The sequence below is a fragment of the Typopeltis vanoorti genome, chromosome 16 (assembly GCF_054136105.1).
Source record: "Typopeltis vanoorti isolate ZY-2024b chromosome 16, IOZ_Tvanoo_1.0, whole genome shotgun sequence".
Classification (NCBI taxonomy): domain Eukaryota; kingdom Metazoa; phylum Arthropoda; class Arachnida; order Uropygi; family Thelyphonidae; genus Typopeltis; species Typopeltis vanoorti.
Genome location: NC_143564.1, coordinates 74,001,803 through 74,023,588, shown reverse-complemented (window position 1 = coordinate 74,023,588; position 21,786 = coordinate 74,001,803). Strand labels below are relative to the sequence as shown.

Sequence of the window (21,786 nt, the reverse complement as noted above, 5' to 3'; positions counted from 1 at the left end):
ACAACGCAAACCTGAAAAATAATAACCTGAAACTTTCTCGATACTGTGAAGTTATACTGATTAATACTCAATCATTTGTGTGTTCCTTAATTTGTAATTAATTTATTGATAATATTTAAAAATAATTTATTAACTAAATTATTTTATTGTAATTATTTTGTATATCTATCAATGCAGATGTGTGAAGAAGATGTATGAAGTGCATATGTGCAGGGGGTGCTTAAGAGTCAAAGCTGTATAACTGAGAGGAGACCTCCACATAGCCTTTAAAGGAATGCAGAGAACCGACCAGGGCTTCTGACCTAATGTCCAATCCTCACCTTCTCGTGGTGCACTCTGTTGGGTATCTACCCAGATAATGAATGAACGAGGATGGGCTGGCAATTTGGGATTTAGCTGACCAAATTGTATTCTTATTGGTTAAACCAAAATAAAAAATGATGGTACAACATGACAAAATTTCATGCTGGCTGGGGTGTTGCCCGGTTAAACAGCCCCCCCCCCCCCACTGTTTTCACCAGGTAACCAGGTTGAACAGCAAAATGTCAGCTACTGAAACAAATCTGAAAAAAACACCCTAACTCAACATCACTAGAGTTAAACATCGGTACTATCAAAATAAGAAACCAGAATGGCAAAGAAATGGAGCTAGCTGAGAGATAAGCACCAAATCGACATAATAGGGGTGACTGAAACAAAAAAGACAAAATTGGTGAGATCTTTCTGAGCAATAAATACAAAATGTTATATTCAGGCAATGACAATCAAGGAAAAGAAGGAGTAGCCATAGTATTCAACACTAAACACGAGGCTAATTTTCTTGAATGGCAGGCAGTCTCAAGTAGAGTAATGTGGGCAAATATCAGAATGGGGAACTGGACAATGAGACTTATTTGTGCCTAGGTCACAGAGAAGGTTCTACTAAGGTAGAAGTGGAGGAATTTTTTGAGGATTTAGAGAAAGCATCTGACACAATGAAAAGGGAAAAGTTGGTCCTTGTTGGGGATCTAAATAGCAGAGTAGGAAATGATTGTCAGACATACAAAAATATATTGGGAAAATTTGGAGAAAAGAACAAAGCTAATAATAATGGAAATTTTTGTTGGATTTCTGCTCAGAACATGGACTGGTTATTACTAACACCATGTTCCAACATAAAAATGTGCACAAATTCACATGAAGAGAAGAGGCAAGAAATAAGAAAAGTCTCATTGACTATGTTATTATTGATAGTGATGTTTTCTCCCTAGTGCAGGACACCAGAGTGTACAGAGGATTTGAAATGGAAGTGATCACTATTTAGTCTTGAGCAGGATAAAATTGAATTTCATATTGAAAAGAATAACATGTAAGAAAGTTTTAAAGCGAATAAAAGTTGAGCAGCTCTCAGATGTGAACTGCAGACTAAAATACACAAAGATTATTGAAGAAAAAAATGAAACAGTTTGAGAACAGGAACCAAACTTTAGATTCAATGGCAAGCCTTGAAGAAAACCTTGATTGATTCAGCTAGAGAGGCATGTGGTGAGGTTGTCTGCAAGGATTAAAAAAATCAGAACTCCCTGGTGGACACAGGAAGTTAAAGAAGCAGTGAAGGAAAAGAAGAAAGCATATCAAAAGATCCTGGCAAATAAGTCAACTTGTGCTCTTAGCGAATACAGAGACAAATGTAAAAAAGTTAAACACTGTGTAAAACTAGCTAAACGAAACTCATGGGAGGACTTTGGCAAGAACATAGAAAATAAATATCAAGAAGTGGCAAAATATTTGGGAGGTTGTTGAAGAAGCTTAGAAATGGAGGAAAGAGTACTGTAAAAGGAGTTAGAGATGATAAAGGTGACATGAAAACGGGAGAGATAGATATCCTTGAAGTATGGAGTAATTACTTTGAAAAACTGCTAAATGAAACAAGCAGTGATGACAGCACAGTGGTAAAAAATACTGACCAGGCATGCAGTCAGGAATACATATCCATACTTGAAGTAGAAAAAGCCATCAAAGGCTTGGAAAGGCAGTAGGAGTAGATGATATTTGACCAGAAATGCTGAAGTATGGTGGTATAAAAGTCTTCTGAACTGCATAGTTCAGAAGGCCAGGACACAGTGATGAATTCCCGATGATTGGAGTAGAGCTCTAATAGTACCCATATATAAAAAGGGAAATAAAACTGAATGTGAGAATTTCAGAGGTATTTCCCTACTGAGTGTTCCTGGTAAGATATATGCAAGTATACTTGTGAAACGGTTGAGATGAATTGTAGAAGAAAAGCTTGGTGAAGAACAAGCTGGATTCAGGCCAAATAGAGGCTGTCAGGATCAGATCTTCACTTTACGACAAATAGTCGAGAAAGCATGGGAATATAACAAAGATCTGTATTTAAGTTTTGTTGATTTGGAAAAGGCATATGACAAGGTGCCAAGAGAGAAGCTATTCAATACGCTGCAGTTATATGGTGTCAATAGGGCATTATATCAAGCAATACTTAGTCTTTATTTGAATTTAAGTCAGCAATTAGAATTGAAGGAAGTACAGGAAGATGGTTTAATGTTAAATCTGGTGTGAGACAAGGATGTACATTATCCCCTCTGTTATTCATTATCTATATGGATCACATTATGAAGGAAAGTGGTATTAAACATGATATCAAAATTGGAGATGTTAATGTCAGCTCTTTGCTTTATGCGGACGATGTTATACTTCTAAATAAATCCGCTACGAGTCTACAAGATTCCTTGACTAAATTGAATAACTGCTGTAATAGATACGGTATGAAGGTCAGCAATAAAAAGACAAAAACAATGAAAATAGGCAGAATCGTTGAAAATGTCAACTGCATTGTGTACGGAGAACCTGTGGAACAAGTAAAAATTTCACCTACTTAGGCACAATTTTTGGAATAGACGGAAGTGGTGGGTACAGAGGAGAATAAAGTGGTGGAAATTGGAAGAGGAAGGACCAAGGAATAAGTTTAAAGAAGAGGTATTGAAAGAAATGAAATTACCAGAGGATGTGGAAGAATGGTGGGACGTTAATAGTTGGAATATTAGAAAAATTGGAGAAGAGGTGCTTGGTATAACATCAGGAAAGGGACCACCTGAGGATAAGGAGGCATGGTGGTGGAATGAGGAGGTGCAGTTGGAGATCAAGAAAAAGAAAGGGGCAAAGAAAAAATGGGACATGACTGGAACTAGAGCCGACAAGGAGGCATACAGATTAGCAAAGAAAAATGCAAAGAGAGTTGTGGCAAGGGCGAAAGCAGTTGATGAGGTTTATGAAGAACTGGAGAAAAACGGTGGCAAAGCTCAGTTGTTGAGAATAGCGAAAGCCAGAGATAAGGCCTCGAAAGACATAACATCAGTCAAGCAGATAAAGGATGCCTCAGGAGTAGTATTACAAGACGAGGACAAAATCAGAGGAAGTTGGAAAGAATATTTCCGAAAACTACTAAATGAGGAGAATCCAAGAGAGAGGTGCAAGGATGGAGAGGTAAATGAGAGACCGATGCAAGACATAATTAGAGAGGAAGTGGTTTGGGTACTGAGAAAAATGAAGAATGGAAAGGCTGTGGGAGCAGACCAAATACCTGGGGAAGTATGGAAAAGTTTGGGCAGTGAGGGCGTGGATATGTTATGGGATCTGATGTGTAAAATAGCCCAACAGGAAAAGATACCAGAGGAATGGAGGAAAAGTATTCTCGTCCCAATCTACAAAGGAAAAGGAGATGTTCAAGACTCTGGCAACTATAGAGGAATCAAGCTGATGTCGCACACATTAAAAATATGGGAAAGAGTAACTGAAGCAAGGTTACGGCAGGAAACGAAAATTGGTGAGGAGCAGTTTGGATTTATGCCAGGAAGAGGGACAACGAATGCAATATTTGTGCTAAGGCGATTGATGGAGAAATATAGAGAGATGCAAGTGGATCTGCACATGGTGTTTATAGATCTGGAAAAGGCATATGACAGAGTGGCCAGGCAGGAGGTATGGAGGTGTATGAGGAAGAAGGGGGGGGGGGGGGTGTCGGAGAAGTACATGAGGTTGGTGAAGGAGATGTATGAGGGAACAGAAACCCAGGTCAGGTCTAGTGTCGGCATGACAGAAGGGTTCCCTACTGTCGTAGGGCTACACCAAGGGTCAGCTCTGAGCCCCTACCTCTTTGACCTGGTCATGGATGTACTAGTGGAGGATGTCAAGAAGGCGGCACCAGGAGCATGCTGTTTGCCGATGACATTGTTCTATGCGAATCATCCCGAGAGAAGCTTGAAAATACCCTGGAAGAGTGAAGAAAAGCATTGGAGGAGAGCGGCATGAGAATTAACCGGGTGAAGACTGAATATATGTCAACGGGGAGTGATGAGGATATCGTCATACGACTCCAGGGTGAAAGGCTAATTTCAGGGAGAAATTCAAGTACCTCGGGTCGGTTGTCGAGAGGAATGGTGACCTGGATGAGGAAATACAGCACCGAATAACATGCGGTTGGATGAATTGGAGGAAGATGAGCAGGGTCCTGTGCGACAAGAGAGTGAGTTGTAAGAGGAAAGGAAAGCTCTATAAGATGGTGGTGAGGCCGGCGATGCTCCATGGTGCGGAGACGTGGCCTATAACCAAGGCACAGGAGAGGAAGATGGAGGTAGCGGAGATGTGGATGTTGAGATGGATGAGTGGTGTGACAAAGAAGGACAGGATAAGAAATGACTACATCAGAGGGATGGTTAAGGTGGGACCAATTGGCAAGAAAATACAAGAAAGTAGGCTGAGGTGGTTTGGACATGTTGAGAGGAAGGGTGAGGAGTATGTTGGTAAACGAGTGGAGTATATGGAGTTGGAAGGAAGGAGGAAAAGAGGCAGGCCCAAGCTCAGGTGGAGGGATAAGATGACAGAGGATCTTAGGGAGAAAGGATGGAGTCCAAAGGATGCCCTGGACCGGAGAACTTGGAAGAGGAAGGTTAAAGATTCGTGCGCCGACCCCATTTAACATGGGATAAGGCAGAGTGAAAGAAGAAAGAAGGCACGATTTTTAGTGAAGATGATAAATTAAAAATAGACAACAGAATCAATAAAGCTGGTATAGTAGGAAGTCAAATGAATAAATTCATATGGAATAAAAGAGAAATTAGTCGGAACACTAAATTAGCTGTATACAAGACCGCGTTCAAACCAGTTTTAACTTATGGATCTGAGAGCTGGGTCAGAAGTAAAACACTTGACCAAAGACTAGAGACCACAGATATGAGAGTCCTGAGAAAGATTAGGGGATGTGAACAGATGGCATCAATGGCAATATCATATTAAAAATGAGGATATTAGGAAAGAACTTGACATTGTCAGTCCAGGAATGTGTTTGCAGAGCTAATCTCAGGTGGTATGGTCACTTAAACAGAATGGGTGAGGAAAGATTAGCAAAACAAGTGTTCTCTGCCAAGTTGGCAGGAAAACGACCCAGAGGAAGACCAAGATATAAGTGGATTGATACGGTACAAAGTGCCTTAAACGATAGAAATATAAGATCTGGTAATGTTGGAGTCTTGACAATTAACAGACTGATCTGGAGGAAAATTGTACATAGGAAGTTAGTAATGATGTAAATTTTTCATGTAGTCCTGTACACCCCTTGAGGGCACATGGCAGGAATTTGATGATGATGATTAATGCAGATGGAGCTATTCTCCTGAAGCCAACAGTATACATATCATGCACTCTCAATTGAGTTGTTCTCTTTTTTGTGTTTTCCTATAATTGTATTGACAGTCTATGAAACTTAGCCGAAAATTTTACAAATAAAGATATTTAAATTAACATGATTCTGTTATTAATATATTATGATGAATTATTCCTTGTATGAAATGTCTGCTTATTGAAAATCTGTTAGATTTAAATCAAAATATTTGATATAATAAAGTGTTAACAAACTTCATGAGTCTATGTGTTTCATTTTTTTGTTTCAAGTATGTCATAAATGCCACTCAAGACTCAATTACTCAACCTTGATTACTCAACCCCTGGTTTACTTGTCTGTTCAACAAGGTGAACAGAGCTATTGCTAGACTGAAAGAAACCCCATGAAATTTACATTAGCACCACCCTCTTCCTCATATATAATCAATTTCAGTGGGCAAATGGGATCTCTTCTTTAACATTTATCACATTTCTGCACTATAGGAGATGATTACTTCTATGTTATACACCTACCTATTAAATGTAGTTCTATGAATCTCACAGTCTCTCCACTGCTTTTCAATAAACACAGATGCCTTCTTGACAGCAGGTCTGACTCCCTCCTGTCTAAGCAATAACCAGCTTATATCAACCCTGATAAAAAATGAATAGTCAACATTTCCAAACATCCTCTCTCTCTCCTAAAGAAAAACACTCGTTCTCTTCAAAGGACATGATTTTGCCATAGTTAAGTAAATTCCTTAGCTAGATTTCCTCCACTACATAAAGTAGAACTATCTATTCTTTCCAGTCATAATGCCAACAACCTCCAGCTTGAAGTTTTTTCTGTGCTGCTCAAGACTAAGCTTTACTCGTCTAATCCCTCTCCAAGTTTAAAGCTTTCAAATCCTTGAGACACAATAACCATTTGAATATTACTAAAGCTGACGAAGGAAGATCTTTAATCACAACAGTAAATTTCCTTCTTTTATGCAACAAAGCCATTGATTACAACCCCACACTAACAGACAGATCAATAAATTGAATACTCTAATGGATGAAATTGTCAACTTGGATGAAGATGCTATCAAAAAAACTGAAGATCCATTTTTCGATAGAACCCCTCCATGGCAATTTGGTAAAAACCCTGAATTTGGCAGACCATTTCTGCAGTCTGCCAAAAATTCAAAAAGAAAGTGTTCCTCTTAGATCCATCACTGACTGTACTGACTCTGCTACTTACTCTATAAAAAAAAAAATCTTAACTCTTACAGGCTCTGATTGGCTATTCCTGCTTGTTTATAAAAAAAAAAAAAAACAGATTTCTTAAGCAAAATAAAAAAAAAATTTAAAAAATTATCCTTAGATCCTACTGATATCATAGGTAGTTTGGGCATTCAATCCTGATTTACAAATGTTCCTCTTCCTGTAACTCTTATCTCTTCAATTATCACAGGCTTTTCCTCCAGACACAATGTGTTATTTTGTCATTCTCTCTTCTCTCTGGCTGTTTTGTTTAAAATAACCTCTACAAGTAGAGAAAAGCCACTTTCATAAGGAGCCCTCTTTCTCCTGCCTTAGCCAATTTCTACCTTCAGCATCTAGAAGACACTTTATTTTCATCCATATATCTCAACTATCATTCTGGGTATGTTATGTGTATGATATTTTCACCCAGTGGCAGCTGGTGAAATTTTAAATGGGAGTTCTGCCTATACAAAATAAAAAAATATTTTTTTTTCCCCTAATCAGTAACCAATTTATTAATAAATAAATCTACAGATTTATTTACTAATAAATTGGTTACTAATTAGGAAAAAAAGAATTTTTTTTTTATTTTGTATAGGCAGCACCCCCATTTAAAATTTCATTGGCTGCCACTGTTTTCACCACATGACCTCACCTTGAAGATGCCCTAAATTCTATCCTAAATAAAATCAACAACTGAAACTACATCCCCATATCTAATTCATCATAGAGATAGAAAATGAAGGCGATTACCCTTCTTGGACATTCTTCTCTGGTGTACTGACTAGTTCTATTTATTACACATCATCCATCTCAAAAAATTAGTAGCATCTAAACTTTGCTGAACAGAGTTCACATTTGCTCCACTCCTCATGATCTGAACTAGAACTTGACAACATCCTACATATTACACAAAAGAACTTCTCCCTACAAAAGATTCAATGCATTTTCAACTCTTACAGACCTAGACTAGAGAGGGTTCCAATTCCTTATGTTCCTGGAATCTCTAAACCAACGTTGAAAATCCTCAAAAAAATATAATCGAGTATCCACGTTTTTTTCTGGTCAACACACTTTCCTTTTTGTTATCATCCACCAAGGATAAATAGTCTTCTATTTACCATCATCTCAGGTGTTTAATCAAGTTCCTTGTAATTGCAATCTCTTTTACTTTCGTCAACAGGACATTTCCATTGAGAAAAGCCTATCAAAACACCAATCTTATATCATCTATAATATAAGCTGATGAGCTGTGTTATGGCATACATTTTAAACCTACTTTAGAGGAAAGCCCACTTCAGTATAATTGTGTGTAACGTATATTGATAATTAAAGAACTTTTTTTTTTATCCCACACACAAAAGGCAAAAGAACCTATAGCAAACAGATGCCATATGAAGACAGGCTCAGGAATACAGTAATCTATTGATATTCTTCTTGAATTGTTGAAGATTGAAGTCCTTTAGAAATACTTCATGAGGGAGACTGTTCCACAGAAATAAGGCGGAAGGATGAAAGATGACTGAGAATAGCAGGTTCTGTGAGTATGCAGTTCAACTGTAAAAGGATGCTGAGCAGCTGTAGTATGAGTTCCTACAAAGTGGCATAACGGTTGCTAGTTCTGCTGAACAATGACCATGGAAATATAGAAGAGACACAATGCAGAAATTAATCTTCTATGGGATAGTGGCTGAGGAGAGTCTGTAAGAGAAGTACCATTTATCAGCTGGAGTTTGCAGTGAATACACTGAACCTTTTCTGAACAGCATCAAGATTTTTGGTGTGTATGTGGGGGGAGGGGGGGGTCTTAGGTGCACCACTCCACAAATGAGAACAGTATTCCAATGTTGGTCAGATATGGGACTTGTAGAGTGACTAATCATCCAACAGAGAAGCACCATCTTGACTGGAAAAGGATGCAAGTTTTTTGGAAGCTGTTAATGCTATAGAAGTGATATGATTTTTGTGCCGAAAAGGTTTGGAGTAAGAGTCAGGCTAAAAATAGAAATTTGGTCTTGACTGTTGAGCTCAGCATTATCAAAAGTAAGCAGAGTGGATCTGAGGTCTTTTTTATAGGAAAACAAACAAAACTGCATTTTGGAAGCATTGAAACTGACTAGGTTCAGTGGTGGGATTCAAATAATTTAAGAACCGGTTCGCTGCCCTAATGACCATTTTAAGTATAAAAAAACGATATACTGAAAGGTAGTTTATTATTTCATACAGTTAATACTTAAATAAGAACAATAAAAGAGGTACATAAAACTAGATTATGTTATAAGAAAGAGTTTAAAAATATTAATGAAAAAATATTAAATAATACCTGACAAAAAACAATAAAACTGTTATTTAAGATATTTCCATATTGCTTCTTGATTGGCACTTGCAATTTTGTTTGTTTGGCACTTTTTGTTTGGCTGGTTGTTTGGCACTTTTCCTCTTTACATTATATGTTTGTTTACTGAAGTAACAAACGCAAGGGAATAGAAATGTAGTATTTCATCAAAAGTATAACGAGTTTTATGAAATGAATAAATAAATATTACAAGCATAGTTCCGTCTGATTTTTTTCACCTATGGACGGAATGAACATTACAAGCATACGCTTAGACTATGCTGTTGCACAGATCAAAGTTAAAAAAGAGTAAGGAATATAAATTTGTGATTTCCACATTGGGCAGCTGCCAAGGCATCCACCTTAAGGAGAACCCTGATTACAAGTGCCATTTTAACAACCGGTTCGCCAAACTCAACAAAAAATTAGGTATCGGTTTTGCCGAACCGGTGCAAACCGGCTGAATCCCACCACTGACTAGGTTGCTTTCACCACAATCATGGATAGTGTGAAGATCAGTGTTCAGGGAACTTATTATAGATGATCTTGAAGAATAAGGTGTTTCAGCACTGCAAGGCTTATGATATGAGTAGGATGACTGGAGTGTGCTTTCATCAGCAAAGCTATGAATAGGATTTGAAGTCAATGAGAGCAGGTCATTTATATAAATCAGGAAGAGGGGTGGGCAAAATGACAGCACCATGAGGGAAGCTGGCATTGACAGGAATGTCTGAGGAGAGACCATCATTCACCATTACACTTAGGGATCGATCTAAGAGAAAACTGAGAATCCATTTACACAAGGACAAAGGTAATCCAAATGATTTTAACTTGTTGAGAAGCCCTCAATGTTAGACCCTATCAAAAGTCTTGGAGATGTCAAGACAGGTTTCTTCAAACCTTTCCATGGAATTGATCCAAATGCGAGTAACATAGGCCAGGATACCACCTGCGGATCAAGAGTGTCAAAATCCATACTGGTTACTAAGTAAGTGGCAGTTCTCGAAGTGTTGGAGAAGCTGACTGTTGATAACTTTTTCCATTACTTTGACAATAGGTCTAAAGTAATGTAATTAATTAATAGGTCTTACTGATGTAAGAGCAACAGATCAAATCATCTCCTGAACTACAATGGATGTGATTCCATCAGGACCAGCTGCCTTTGTGGTATTCAAGTTATTCAAGATTCTTCTGATGCCCTTCTGGCAGAAGGTCACAGAAGGCACAAGATGCAATGTTCTAGGCAAGGAAGAAGATAATTTGCAATGTCATCTATGTAAGAGTTGGAAGAGAAGAATGAAACCAGGACATCAGCCTTGTCTTAAGGTAATGTTACAATGCTACTGTTAGGATAAGATAGAGGAGGAAGCACAGATGGACAAAAGTTACACCCAACAAAGCATGACTGCCAGTAGAGTAAACAGTAAGTTATCTATATTTATCTTTGTTGAATTTAGACTTTGCCCTTTTAATGGAGGTCTTACAAGCAACTGTGTAGGCTATGAATGAAGCTGGTGTTTTGGTCTCAAACCACTTGTGAAAGGCTGTTTGCTTTTCTTGGCCAACCCAAACACACATTTTGGAGAACATTGGTTTAGATATGAGTTGGGGAATTTGAAAAGAGTGAGAAATTAAAGTTTTCATTTCAATATAGATTATTTCTATAACAAGATCATAACAGATCTCTAAATCTGAAGAATGAAAACAGCAGTCTGATCATGGAAAAGAGAAGTAAAAGTCACACAAGTCCTTCCAGTTGACACTTGTAATGCCAGAGCATGCAAGGTTCTGAATGGCTGAAGGAAGGACATTCCACCAGTGGCAAAACTTGGATAAGACTGTGATCTGAACTGCCAAGAGGAGCAGTCACTTGAACAGAATACCTGAAGGGAAACTAGTTAAGAAAAGATCTAGACAGTTGAATGAGTGAAGAGGACTGTCAAAATTCGAGTAGGGAGATGATTTGTTTTAAGTCATTGCTTACAGCAAAAATCACTGCCTCTCTTCCTGCTTCGTCAGTGAAATTTGAAAAAAAGGAGCCAATTAGAATTATGGATATTGAAATTACCAAGAAGGATGACTTCATTGTTTGGAAATTTTAAATGTATGAAATTGATTTTTTTTTTTTTTATTATTATTGTAATCAGTTTTAAAAAAATCCATATATCAGGTGATTTGCCCTAACATACTTTACCAACCACATTAATCTACTGGGAGTATACACCAAGCATTACCTTGGGGATCACCAGCTGAGATGTATAGTTTGATGTAAAATAATGGATATTTATTATCCTTCCACAAAAATGTAACATGCAACCAACAAAAGTAAAGGCATAATATTTAATGTTAATGAGTTTTCCAAACTGCAAGTTTTCTAAAGCTAAAATTTTCTACAATTTTTTCTAGTTCAGGATAATTACACCAACCTGAATGCTGTCCATCATCAAGCTTTTCTTGGATTCCTCGTCCCTATAAAGTAATACAATTTTTCAATTATAATACCTGTTTAAAGAATGTCAGTAGGCTATTTTATTTTTATTTTGTTAAGTTTGTTGAAAAGATAACAGCTTTTGTTTTTACTTCAAAATTCTGAATGTTAGTTTTATATATGAGTTTTCCTCCCCTCCCCCTTTATCAGTAATCTCCAACCTAATCAAAAACAGTACCTGTGATAACCTTCATAACTATCCAACCACTATTAAATAAGTCATAATTACAATTTCTCACCCGAATGAGTTTATGAGTGTGCTTGGTTTGGTGAACTGCTTACTGCATATACTCTTCAAATATTGATATAGTACCAACGTACAACAAAACAGTGGCAGTCAAAACATCATTTAGCAATTTACTGTTAAAGATTTGAGATACAGCTCCACATATGTCTTAAGTATTCATTACTGAAAGCAAAACAACAAGAGAGTGAAATAGCAAGAATATGATGGAAGTTTCAAAACTAAGTGCCACAAGCATCGGTTTTATAAAAAGGGACAAAGGTAGTGAATATTATTGATGAAAGACAGAAAAATGCATGTCAAAGAAGATGCAGATGAAAATACAGTTGTGTGATGTAGCAAAGGATTATCAAAATACAAATAATGAAATGAAAGAACTGGTGAAAGAATAATAAGTCAAGGAAATTGGCATCATCATCATTAGTGAACGATACACAAGGACACATGCATGCAGGTGCTACAATATCAGTAAGAGAAACTAATGGGAAGAAACATAACAAGTCCTAAAAGTCTAAATTGCACCACCTAGTGCATCTGACTGGGAATTCTATGTTGTTGGGTCGAAAGTCGAAGAATAAATGTTTTCTGATGCAGTTTAATATATTCAAATTTATATACTACTACATTTGCTTTGAGGTAATGTGGCCTTCTGATGGATGGGTATCCAAGAATATTGATACCCATCCAATGGATGGGTATCAATATTCTCTGGTGGGTATCCAAGGCAATACATGAATTGCTAACTGCAGAAAGGGGACATGTCAATTTTTGCCAACTTTACAGGAACAAAGCCTAATATCTTTTTATAATCCATTGCTTTCAAAATCTCTGGTATTGTTCAAATTTAATCAGCAGTAAAATATCTCAAAAGCTACTTCTGCAAAAAAAAGCATCCCCCTTTCTGCAAGTAGCGATTCATATCTTGGTAGCAACAGGTGTTCAGGGAATTCTGATGTCAACCTTCTCCTGTGCAGCCACAGCATGAAAACTTACAGCTGTAGGAACTTGGTAAACACTGGACAAATCTAAGAATCATATGAGGATGGTCTGAAAAGTTCTTGGCCTCGGCCATAGATTGCAACACTAATGGCAAGATTCTTTTCGTTTCTAAGTTGGTACATCTGTCATAAGCATTCATGTAAAATTGCAAGTCATTCTATCAAGTAGTTTGTTTCATACAGCTGTCTGAAGCAAACTGTTGTCTGTATCCCTTGAAATGGATAAAATTAAGTATCATGCGGTTATAAGATTCTTTGTAAAAGAGAGAAAGAGAGTTTAACACCAAAGGAAATTCAATCGAAGTTTATAAAAGTTTATGGACACTCTTCTTCTTCGTTTTCAACAAATTAAGAAATGGGTTGCCGAGTTTAAAAGTTGCCGTACCAGCCTTGAAAATGATGCAATGAAGGACAGCCAAAAAGTGTAACAACACCAGAAATCATTGATCAAGTGCACGATATGGTGTTGCATGACTGGCAAGTCAAAGTGAATGAAATTGGTGAGACTATAGGCATTTCAAAAGAACATGTAGGATATATTTTACATGGAGAATTGCATATGAAAAAGCTTTGCACAAGATGTATGCTGCACTTGCTCATAGCAAATCAAAAATGCACTTGCATGAAAATCTCTGAACAGTGCTTGGAGCGTTTTAACAAGAATAAAACTTATTTTGTGCGTCGATTTATTACTATGGATGAGACTTGGATTCATCATTACACACCAGAATCCTTACAGCAGTCAAAACAGTGGACAGAAGCTGGTTGTTCAGCGCCAAAGAAGACAAAGTCGGTTCCATCAGCAGGAAAGGTCATGGCATAGGTGTTTTAGGATGCTAAAAAACTGTATCGTCTCCCCAACTTACTATCTTGCAAAACATCTCTCATCTTCTTCTTCTTCAGAACCTCACTGCCCATACCAATGAGATTCCAAAGTGAGCCATACTCTTATATCAAAAACAGTCTTCACTTCAAAGAGAAAATTTATCTAATAACAAGATTATGGTTTCTTCTAATGTAGTCACCAACATACCATAACAAGGAACTCTTCAATTTTTGCAATCTGATTTCCCAGAAGAGATTATTAACCTATTTAAATTTACCATCAATGCTGGCTACGTGGTATAATTAGTTGTTCAGAGGTGGGATACCATCAGCACCAAATGCCAACCTTTACTGGCAGATACATTCACTCATCCTCCTATTCATTCCCATCATTCATTTAAAAAAAATGGATATCATCAAGTCTTATACACAGAGCTCATACAATCTGCTCTTCTGATCCCCTTTTGTTAGATGAACTGAATAAAATTAAAAGCAATTTGATATGTAATGGATACAACAAAACTACTATTTAAAAATTTATTGATAATCATCATCCTTCTACCAGACTACAATCCAATCTGAAAAGAATTTCAATCCTATCTTAAAGGAAGGGTAGAACAAATAGCAAGGATTCTTTGTAAATTCAATCTATATGCTATCTTCAAACCAGCTCAAAAACTGTCTTTCTTCCTGCAATAAAGGATACATTATCACCTCTTTTCATACCAAGTGTGTATCAAGGAAAAATAGGAAAATAGGAAAAATGACATTCTCATGTCATTTTTCCTATTTTGGACAGATTGGCCATTCTAGAATTGAAGAATATAGACTATATTAAATTTTTGGAATCTGACAAGTCTGGCCTTGCTTCTCACACTATTGTCACTAGGCATGGAGTTCTTTTCGAACCAGACAAAACTTCTTCACTCCAGCAATGTTCAAATTTAATTATCTATTCCTTGAAATATGTGAAATGCTAAGAAATTATCTGAAATGCAACTTACTACAATTGTTCCTTTGAACTAATAGTGTAATATAATATATGACCCAGCTGCAACTCCAGTTGCAACCAAGACACCAGCTAATATATGCATGATTTATGACTCAATATTTGATTCATTTTTTGAATGCAGTTAACAGTCTATCTCCCTAACAATGTCCAAGTAATGTGGGATGAAACACACTGGAATTCTTGAATAAATTCTATATAATTTTTGTTGCATGTGTTAGCCGTGAGACTTACTTTAATACATCTAGTGCACTAGTGCCATTAAAGGCATTAATACAAATTTCTCTGCATCCTCTTTCATTCCATCTACTTCTGTTCTGTGGAATAGCCTCCCTCATTCTATTTTCCTCAAAGAATACAACCTTCATTTGTTCAAAAATAAAATAAAATAAAATAAAATAAAAATATGAACAAATTTCTTCTTTCTTCCTACCCTCTTGCCCATATATGGCACTGCCATGCTATACATCTTGCAACCTTTAGTGTGTGGGTCAAGTATACAAAAAAAAAAAAAAAAAAAAAAAAAAATTTAATTTAAAAAATGAAGGACTCCCATGAATCTGCCTTGCCATTGAAAAAAAACAAAAAACTCTTCACCTGAATAAATTTGGATGCATAAAACTATCTCAAAACCTGGGAATGCTTATTTGCAGACCTTTAGCCCAATGGCAAAGAATTTCCAGTCACACTCACTTGGTGGTGAATTTAGGAACAACCTTTTTTTTCTTCGCATCAGTTTATCTTACTAATGTAGTGCCTGCATGGACATATCATTACCTGTGTGGTGTGGTCAATGATGATGCAATTTGATCTTAACTTAATACAGGTAATAAGATTTAAATCATTTTAGTAATATCAAAAGATCTACCCATAATTATCCTAGCAACAATATCCCCAATCAGGGAAGGGAACAATGCAGCACTATTGTTCTCGGAGATTGCTCAACATGGATTTCCCAGTCAAGAAAGAGTTTATGTGGAACTACAATCATCATCATCAAATTCCCACCACGTACCTTCAAAGGGTTTACAGGATATGACACCACTACTATATGAAAAATTTACACTTACGTTACTACCAAATTCCTATCAACAATTTTCCTCCAGATCAGTTTGTTAACTATCAAGACTCCAATATTATCAGATCTTATATTTCTATCTTCTAAGGCTCTTTTTACCATATCAACCCAACTATATCTTAGTCTTCCTCTGGGTCTTTTCCCTGCCAACCTGGCAGAGAACACTTGTTTGGCTAATCTTTCCTATCCCATTCTGTTTAAGTACCCATACCACCTGAGATTAGTTCTGCTAACGCATTCCTGGATGTGTTAGCAGAGCTAATCTCAGACAGACAAACAATGTCAAGTTCTTTCCTAATATCCCCGTTTTTAGCATGATATTGCCATTAATGCCAACTGTTCCACTCCCTAATCTTTCTCAGGACTCTCATATCTGCGGTCTCTAGTCTTTGGTCAAGTGTTTTACTTCTGACACCAGCTGTCAGATCCATAAGTTAAAATTGGTTTGAACACTGTCCTGCATACAGCTAATTTGGTGTTTTGACTAATTTCTCTCTTATTCCATATAAATTTATTCAACTGACTTCCTACCATAAGAGCTTTGTTGATTCTGTTGTCTATTTCCATATTTAATTTAACATCTTCACTAAAAATTGTACCTAAGAAACTGAAATGATTTACTTGTTCTATAGGTTTTCCATTCACAATGCAGGTGATCTTTTCAATGCTTCTGCTATTTTCATTGTCTGGTTACTGCTGACCTTCATACTATATCTATTACAACAGTTGTTCAATTTACTTTGGGAATCTTGTGGACTTGTAAGCAGATTTATTTAGAAGTATAACATCATCCGCATAAAGCAAAAAGCTGACATTAACATCTCCAATTTTGATATCAGATTTAATACCACTTTCCTTCATAATATGATCCATATATATAATGAATAACAGAGGATATTATGCATTATTGTCTGATACCAAATTCAACATTAAACCATCTTCCTGTACTTCCTTCAATTCTAACTGCTTAATTACAATTCAAATAAAGACTAGGTACTGCTTGATATAATGCCCACAGACACCATACAACTGGAGCATTTTGAATAGCTTCTCTCTTGGCACCTTTTCATATGCTTATTCCAGATCAACAAAACTTCAATTATTATTATATTACAGGCAACTCCAAGGAGACCTATACTCATCGAGGAAGACCCTAAACATCATGTCAAACAACTATTCAACATTCACACAGTATCTATCATACCTTGCCTTAAACTCATTCACAGTCATGGCACCCACAACAGACTCTGGCAGCTTATTCCACTCATTTACCACTCTCCAAGTAAAAAACCCAGCTATAACACCCTTGCTAACCACACTCTTGCCCAGTTTCCATGGATGGCCCCTAGTCCTCCCTCAACTATTTTTGAGAACAGGACTCACCAGTATTGTTCTTAAAAATATCCTCTGAATTAAACTTATAGAAACTCTTCAGTAATTTGAATGTCTCAATCATATCACCCCTTTTTCACCTATCAACCAATTTCTGCAGCCCACAAATCTTCAACCTGTTCTCATTAGGTTCATTCCATAGTCCTGCTATTAACTTGGTCACTCGTCTCTGGATCCTCTCCACCTCCCCATCGAGAAGAAACCCTGGCATCCAAATCTGGGCACAGTAGTCTAGAGATGGGGTCTTATCAAGGCAGGATACAGAAGAACAATAACTTGTTTGTCTCTGCTTGTTAAAGTATTTTTCAGCAACCAAGTGATTTGATGAGCTGATTTAGCCACTTTTGCGATGTGCCCCCTAAACTTCAACTCCCTATCCACCAACACTCCCAAATTCCTGGCCTCATCAATCTCCTGGATTACGGTTCCACCAATGTGATATACTGCTGCTAATCTTTTTACCCCAAAATGCATAACCTTACACTTTGCCACATTAAATCGACATCCATTTTCCTTAGACCAGTCCTCCAAATCATCCTGCAAAATTTTGACATCATGTGCATTCACTATTGCTCTACCCAACTTTGCATCAGCAGCAAACAAATGAACAGTTTGTAAAACTCGATGTAGCTTAGAAATACCAAAGCGCTTTACATCGATTTTTACAGAGGTCAAGTCTCATGAGAACTGTTACAAAAAAGAACCTTGTTTTCCCTCTATGTATTTTATGTTAAATATTAATGTAAATAACCCTATGGGAAATGACTGTGTTTACTGTTTTAACTAAAATTTCTAGAACCAAAAACAAAGGCAATGCTTTGCCATTTGTTTTTGATTCTAGAAATTCATCGGAATTTTGTATATAGCTATGTATAGGAGCACAAGAAAGTTGTTTACCATTAAGTGCGTGACAAAGTTGTTTACGAGCTCTGCGCATAAACACCTTTAAAGTTAATATCAAAGAGATCCGCTAGGTTCAGAGAAGTTTCCGCTGCCCGACAAAATAAGAAAAAAAGACTGCACGGAGGAGAAGAAAGAACAGAGCGGGTTTTATCAAGATCAAGGGGATGTGCCGATTTCTTCGGGGGTTACAACCTTTGGTGCAAGATCCTGAGAAGGCAAAATAAAAAGGGACAGAGCCGAACAGGAGAGGACGAGAAAGCCGTAGTTACCAAGAGGAGAGGTGAAGCGCTGTTACCGAAGAGAGCCAGAGGCAGTCGGCGAAGAACCAGAAGTAGTTGGACCCAGAGGACCAGACTTTACGACAAACCCACGCCAGAGAAAAAAATGGGAGAGCAGCCGATGTAAATACCTAAGCCAAGTGCCGATCAGATGTCCTATTGCTGAGGGAAGTCAACCGAAGCCAAAAGCTGCAGATCGCTCTTTAAGCCTGTATGCTGAAACTTCTTGCCTGCACTTTTGAGTACCGGGAAGATTGCAGTCCAAGACCCGTCAATATTCCAACAAAATGTCCCCTGAAGCAAGACCCTTCAGAGGGAAACCTAAGGCCTGAGATGATAGAAAACCATAGAGACTTTGATGCAGGATCTTTGGAAAGGTGTCATGACAAAGAGCCTCTGTAAGTGTTTCATCTTTTACTTTACATTCTTTTTGTAATCTAGGAGATATGTCATAGATGGACTGAAAAGAAATAGTAATAAGAAATATCTATAAGAGAGTCCTCTGATTTGTTATTAACTGGAATATAAATTGTAAGATAACTTCCAACAGCTAGCTAATCTCTTTATGAGTAAATTAATCTCGCCAATTTGGTTTATTAAGCAGAGAAGTAACAGAGTAATTATATTGTATAGTCATTTAGTATTGAAAAGGGAAAAAGTTTGTTTCTTTAAGCTAAAAGTCTAAAGGATAGGTAGAGAGAGTAACCTCCCTATCACTTATTTAATGTACTTTGTTATTAATTAATGTAAATAAATGTGTTTTAATTATATGTCAATAGAGTTCCGCCTGATCTTTTATTTTACAATGCACTGTTTCTAAAAAAATCGGACTTGTGAGCGGGAAACAACTAAGGCATTAAAAGCGCAGTTTAAGTACTTAAGAACCACGACTGTTTATATAAACTTTGCTGAAGGAATTTACGCTGGTACGGGAGAGAGAAAGACATCTACCGGTCGTTTTACCGAGTCTTGTGCTGATACTGATATACTGGTGGTGCAGCCTAAATAAATAAACTGTCCAGTGTCCATAGGCATACAACCAGTAAATACGAAAGGTGGATAAACATACTATGCAATAGAATAAGTAAGAAAGGTTACGAGAGAAAAAGCACACACTGCTAATTAGAACAAAGATATTACAATAGCGGGGTAATACTTAAGAACCACGACTGTTTATATAAACTTTGCTGAAGGAATTTACGCTGGTACGGGAGAGAGAAAGACATCTACCGGTCGTTTTACAGAGTCTTGTGCCGATATTGATATACTGGTGGTGCAGCCTAAATAAATAAACTTTCCAGTGTCCATAGGCATACAACCAGTAAATACGAAAGGTGGATAAACATACTATGCAATAGAATAAGTAAGAAAGGTTACGAGAGAAAAAGCACACACTGCTAATTAGAACAAAGATATTACAATAGCGGGGTAATCAAGCAGGCTCATAAATAGCAATTAATAGTAACCGTTACAAGTTCCTCTCAGATCCTTCCTATATCGTTAATGAACAAATTAAAGAGTAGTGGTCCAAGAACAGAACCCAGTGGCACACCACCAGTCACAGGCCGTCTTTTGGATTCTACTCCTGAATAAACTACTCGCTGATATCTCTCCATCGACCACCCTCTTATCCATCTCACCACCCCTATATCCATCCCCCATATGCTGCAGTTTACTGATTAGAATTCCATGTAGCATCCTGTCAAAGGCCTTAGCAAGGTCCTGCAGTATCACTGTAAACCCATTATCCTTATCCAGTTCAGCCATCACTGTATTATAAAATGTGAACAAGTTACTGCGGCATGATCTACCCTTCACGAAACCATGCTGTCCCCCATACAGTATCCCATTTTCATTTATCCATTCCTGTATTTTTCTCTTCACTACTTTCTCCAAGACCTTGACAACGACTCCTGATATGCTGATTGGTTGGTAATTTGCAACAGCAGTCTTGGAACCTCCTTTATGCAGTGGAACTATTTTCCCTTCTTTCCATCCCCTCGGTACTAACCCTGAAACCCAAGACTCAAATTAAACAAAACGGTCAAGAGCACTGACAATTCTTTAGCCGTTTCACATAAGACCCGAGCTGATATACCATCCAATCCACAGATGTATTCACATTAAAGTTTTGTAATAGACTATTCACATTCACCTCCACTTCATTCACCACAATTCCTGTATAAGCTATTGGTTCCTTCATTTCTGCAATATCACCACCTGGATGATATACTATTGCAAAGTGCTCGCTCAGCAATTCCACTATATCAATTGATTCAGTTACCTCCCTACCATCGGCATTCCTTAAAATCATTCTGCCGTATACATTTTTTTCTTTTACTTGCAGCATATCGAAAAAACTGTTTAGGATTGTCTTTAGCTTGCATGGCTAATTCCCTTTCATAATCTGCTTTTGCTTTCCTTACCACACTCATTATCATTCTGGCCTGCACTTTATACCATGCGTGTGCCTGCAGGTCACCTTCCTCCTTAAATTACCTTCCACAGTTGTTCCTTTTTTTGCAGCTCAAGCTTAATGGTGTTATTCATCCATTTAACTCCTACTTGATTTACTATTTGGACTATTTGACTAGGTATACAGTCAGCCATCACCTCCTGCTAATGCCAATAGCCAATAACTGAACACACTATACCCTTCACATTCTATCCCACTAACTATATCATCTTCTGTCAGTCATTTTACACTAATGCCAATAACCTGTGGCCAGGAAGAGCCAACCAAGGTCAAAAATTCTTACATCTTGTTCCTAATACTCCTGACATTAGTATACATGAAATGCAGAAGCCCATTAATCCCACCCCTATCTTGATGCCTTTACTAATTATCCCATTCTGATTTGTTGTCCTTTGAACTAGCTCGGGCATATTATACGCATTCTTACACTCAACTGCCTCATGGATGTCTGCATATCCAATTCCTTCCCCCCCTTAATAGCTTTAGTTTCCCTGATTCCGCACGTCCACTTTCACTTCATTCAACAACACTTTTTCCAGTCTCCGCACACCAAATCCATTCAGATGCAAACCATCCATCTTGTATAAATCCTTTTGCCCATCAAACTCATTCCACATGTCCACAAAACTACACACCACTCCTCTTGCATAACCTGTGCATAGTCACTTGCAATTATGGTCCTCCTTCTCAACTCTTCTCTGTCATACCATGGCAAAAGACTCACTATCTTAACTCTCTCACTGTTTTCTTTTGCTACCTCTAGTAATTGCTTCAAGTGCTCTCTCATAGCAATTTTTTCTCCTTTTAAGTCATTCATTCCTGCCACTACTATCATTTCTTTCATCCTCTGCTTT

At 37.3% G+C, this 21,786-nt stretch overlaps 1 protein-coding gene across 1 annotated transcript in view; it reads right to left on the bottom strand.

Annotated features, from left to right (window-relative positions):
• The window catches only part of LOC150098133 (NBAS subunit of NRZ tethering complex-like), a 1,063,858-nt gene that overhangs the window by 1,005,098 nt on the left and 36,974 nt on the right, over positions 1 to 21,786 (bottom strand). Inside the window, exon 2 of the mRNA XM_090406267.1 lies at positions 11,668 to 11,710. Within this exon, the coding sequence (XP_090262393.1) occupies positions 11,668 to 11,710 (43 nt within the window). The remainder of the gene's footprint in view (positions 1 to 11,667; positions 11,711 to 21,786) is intronic.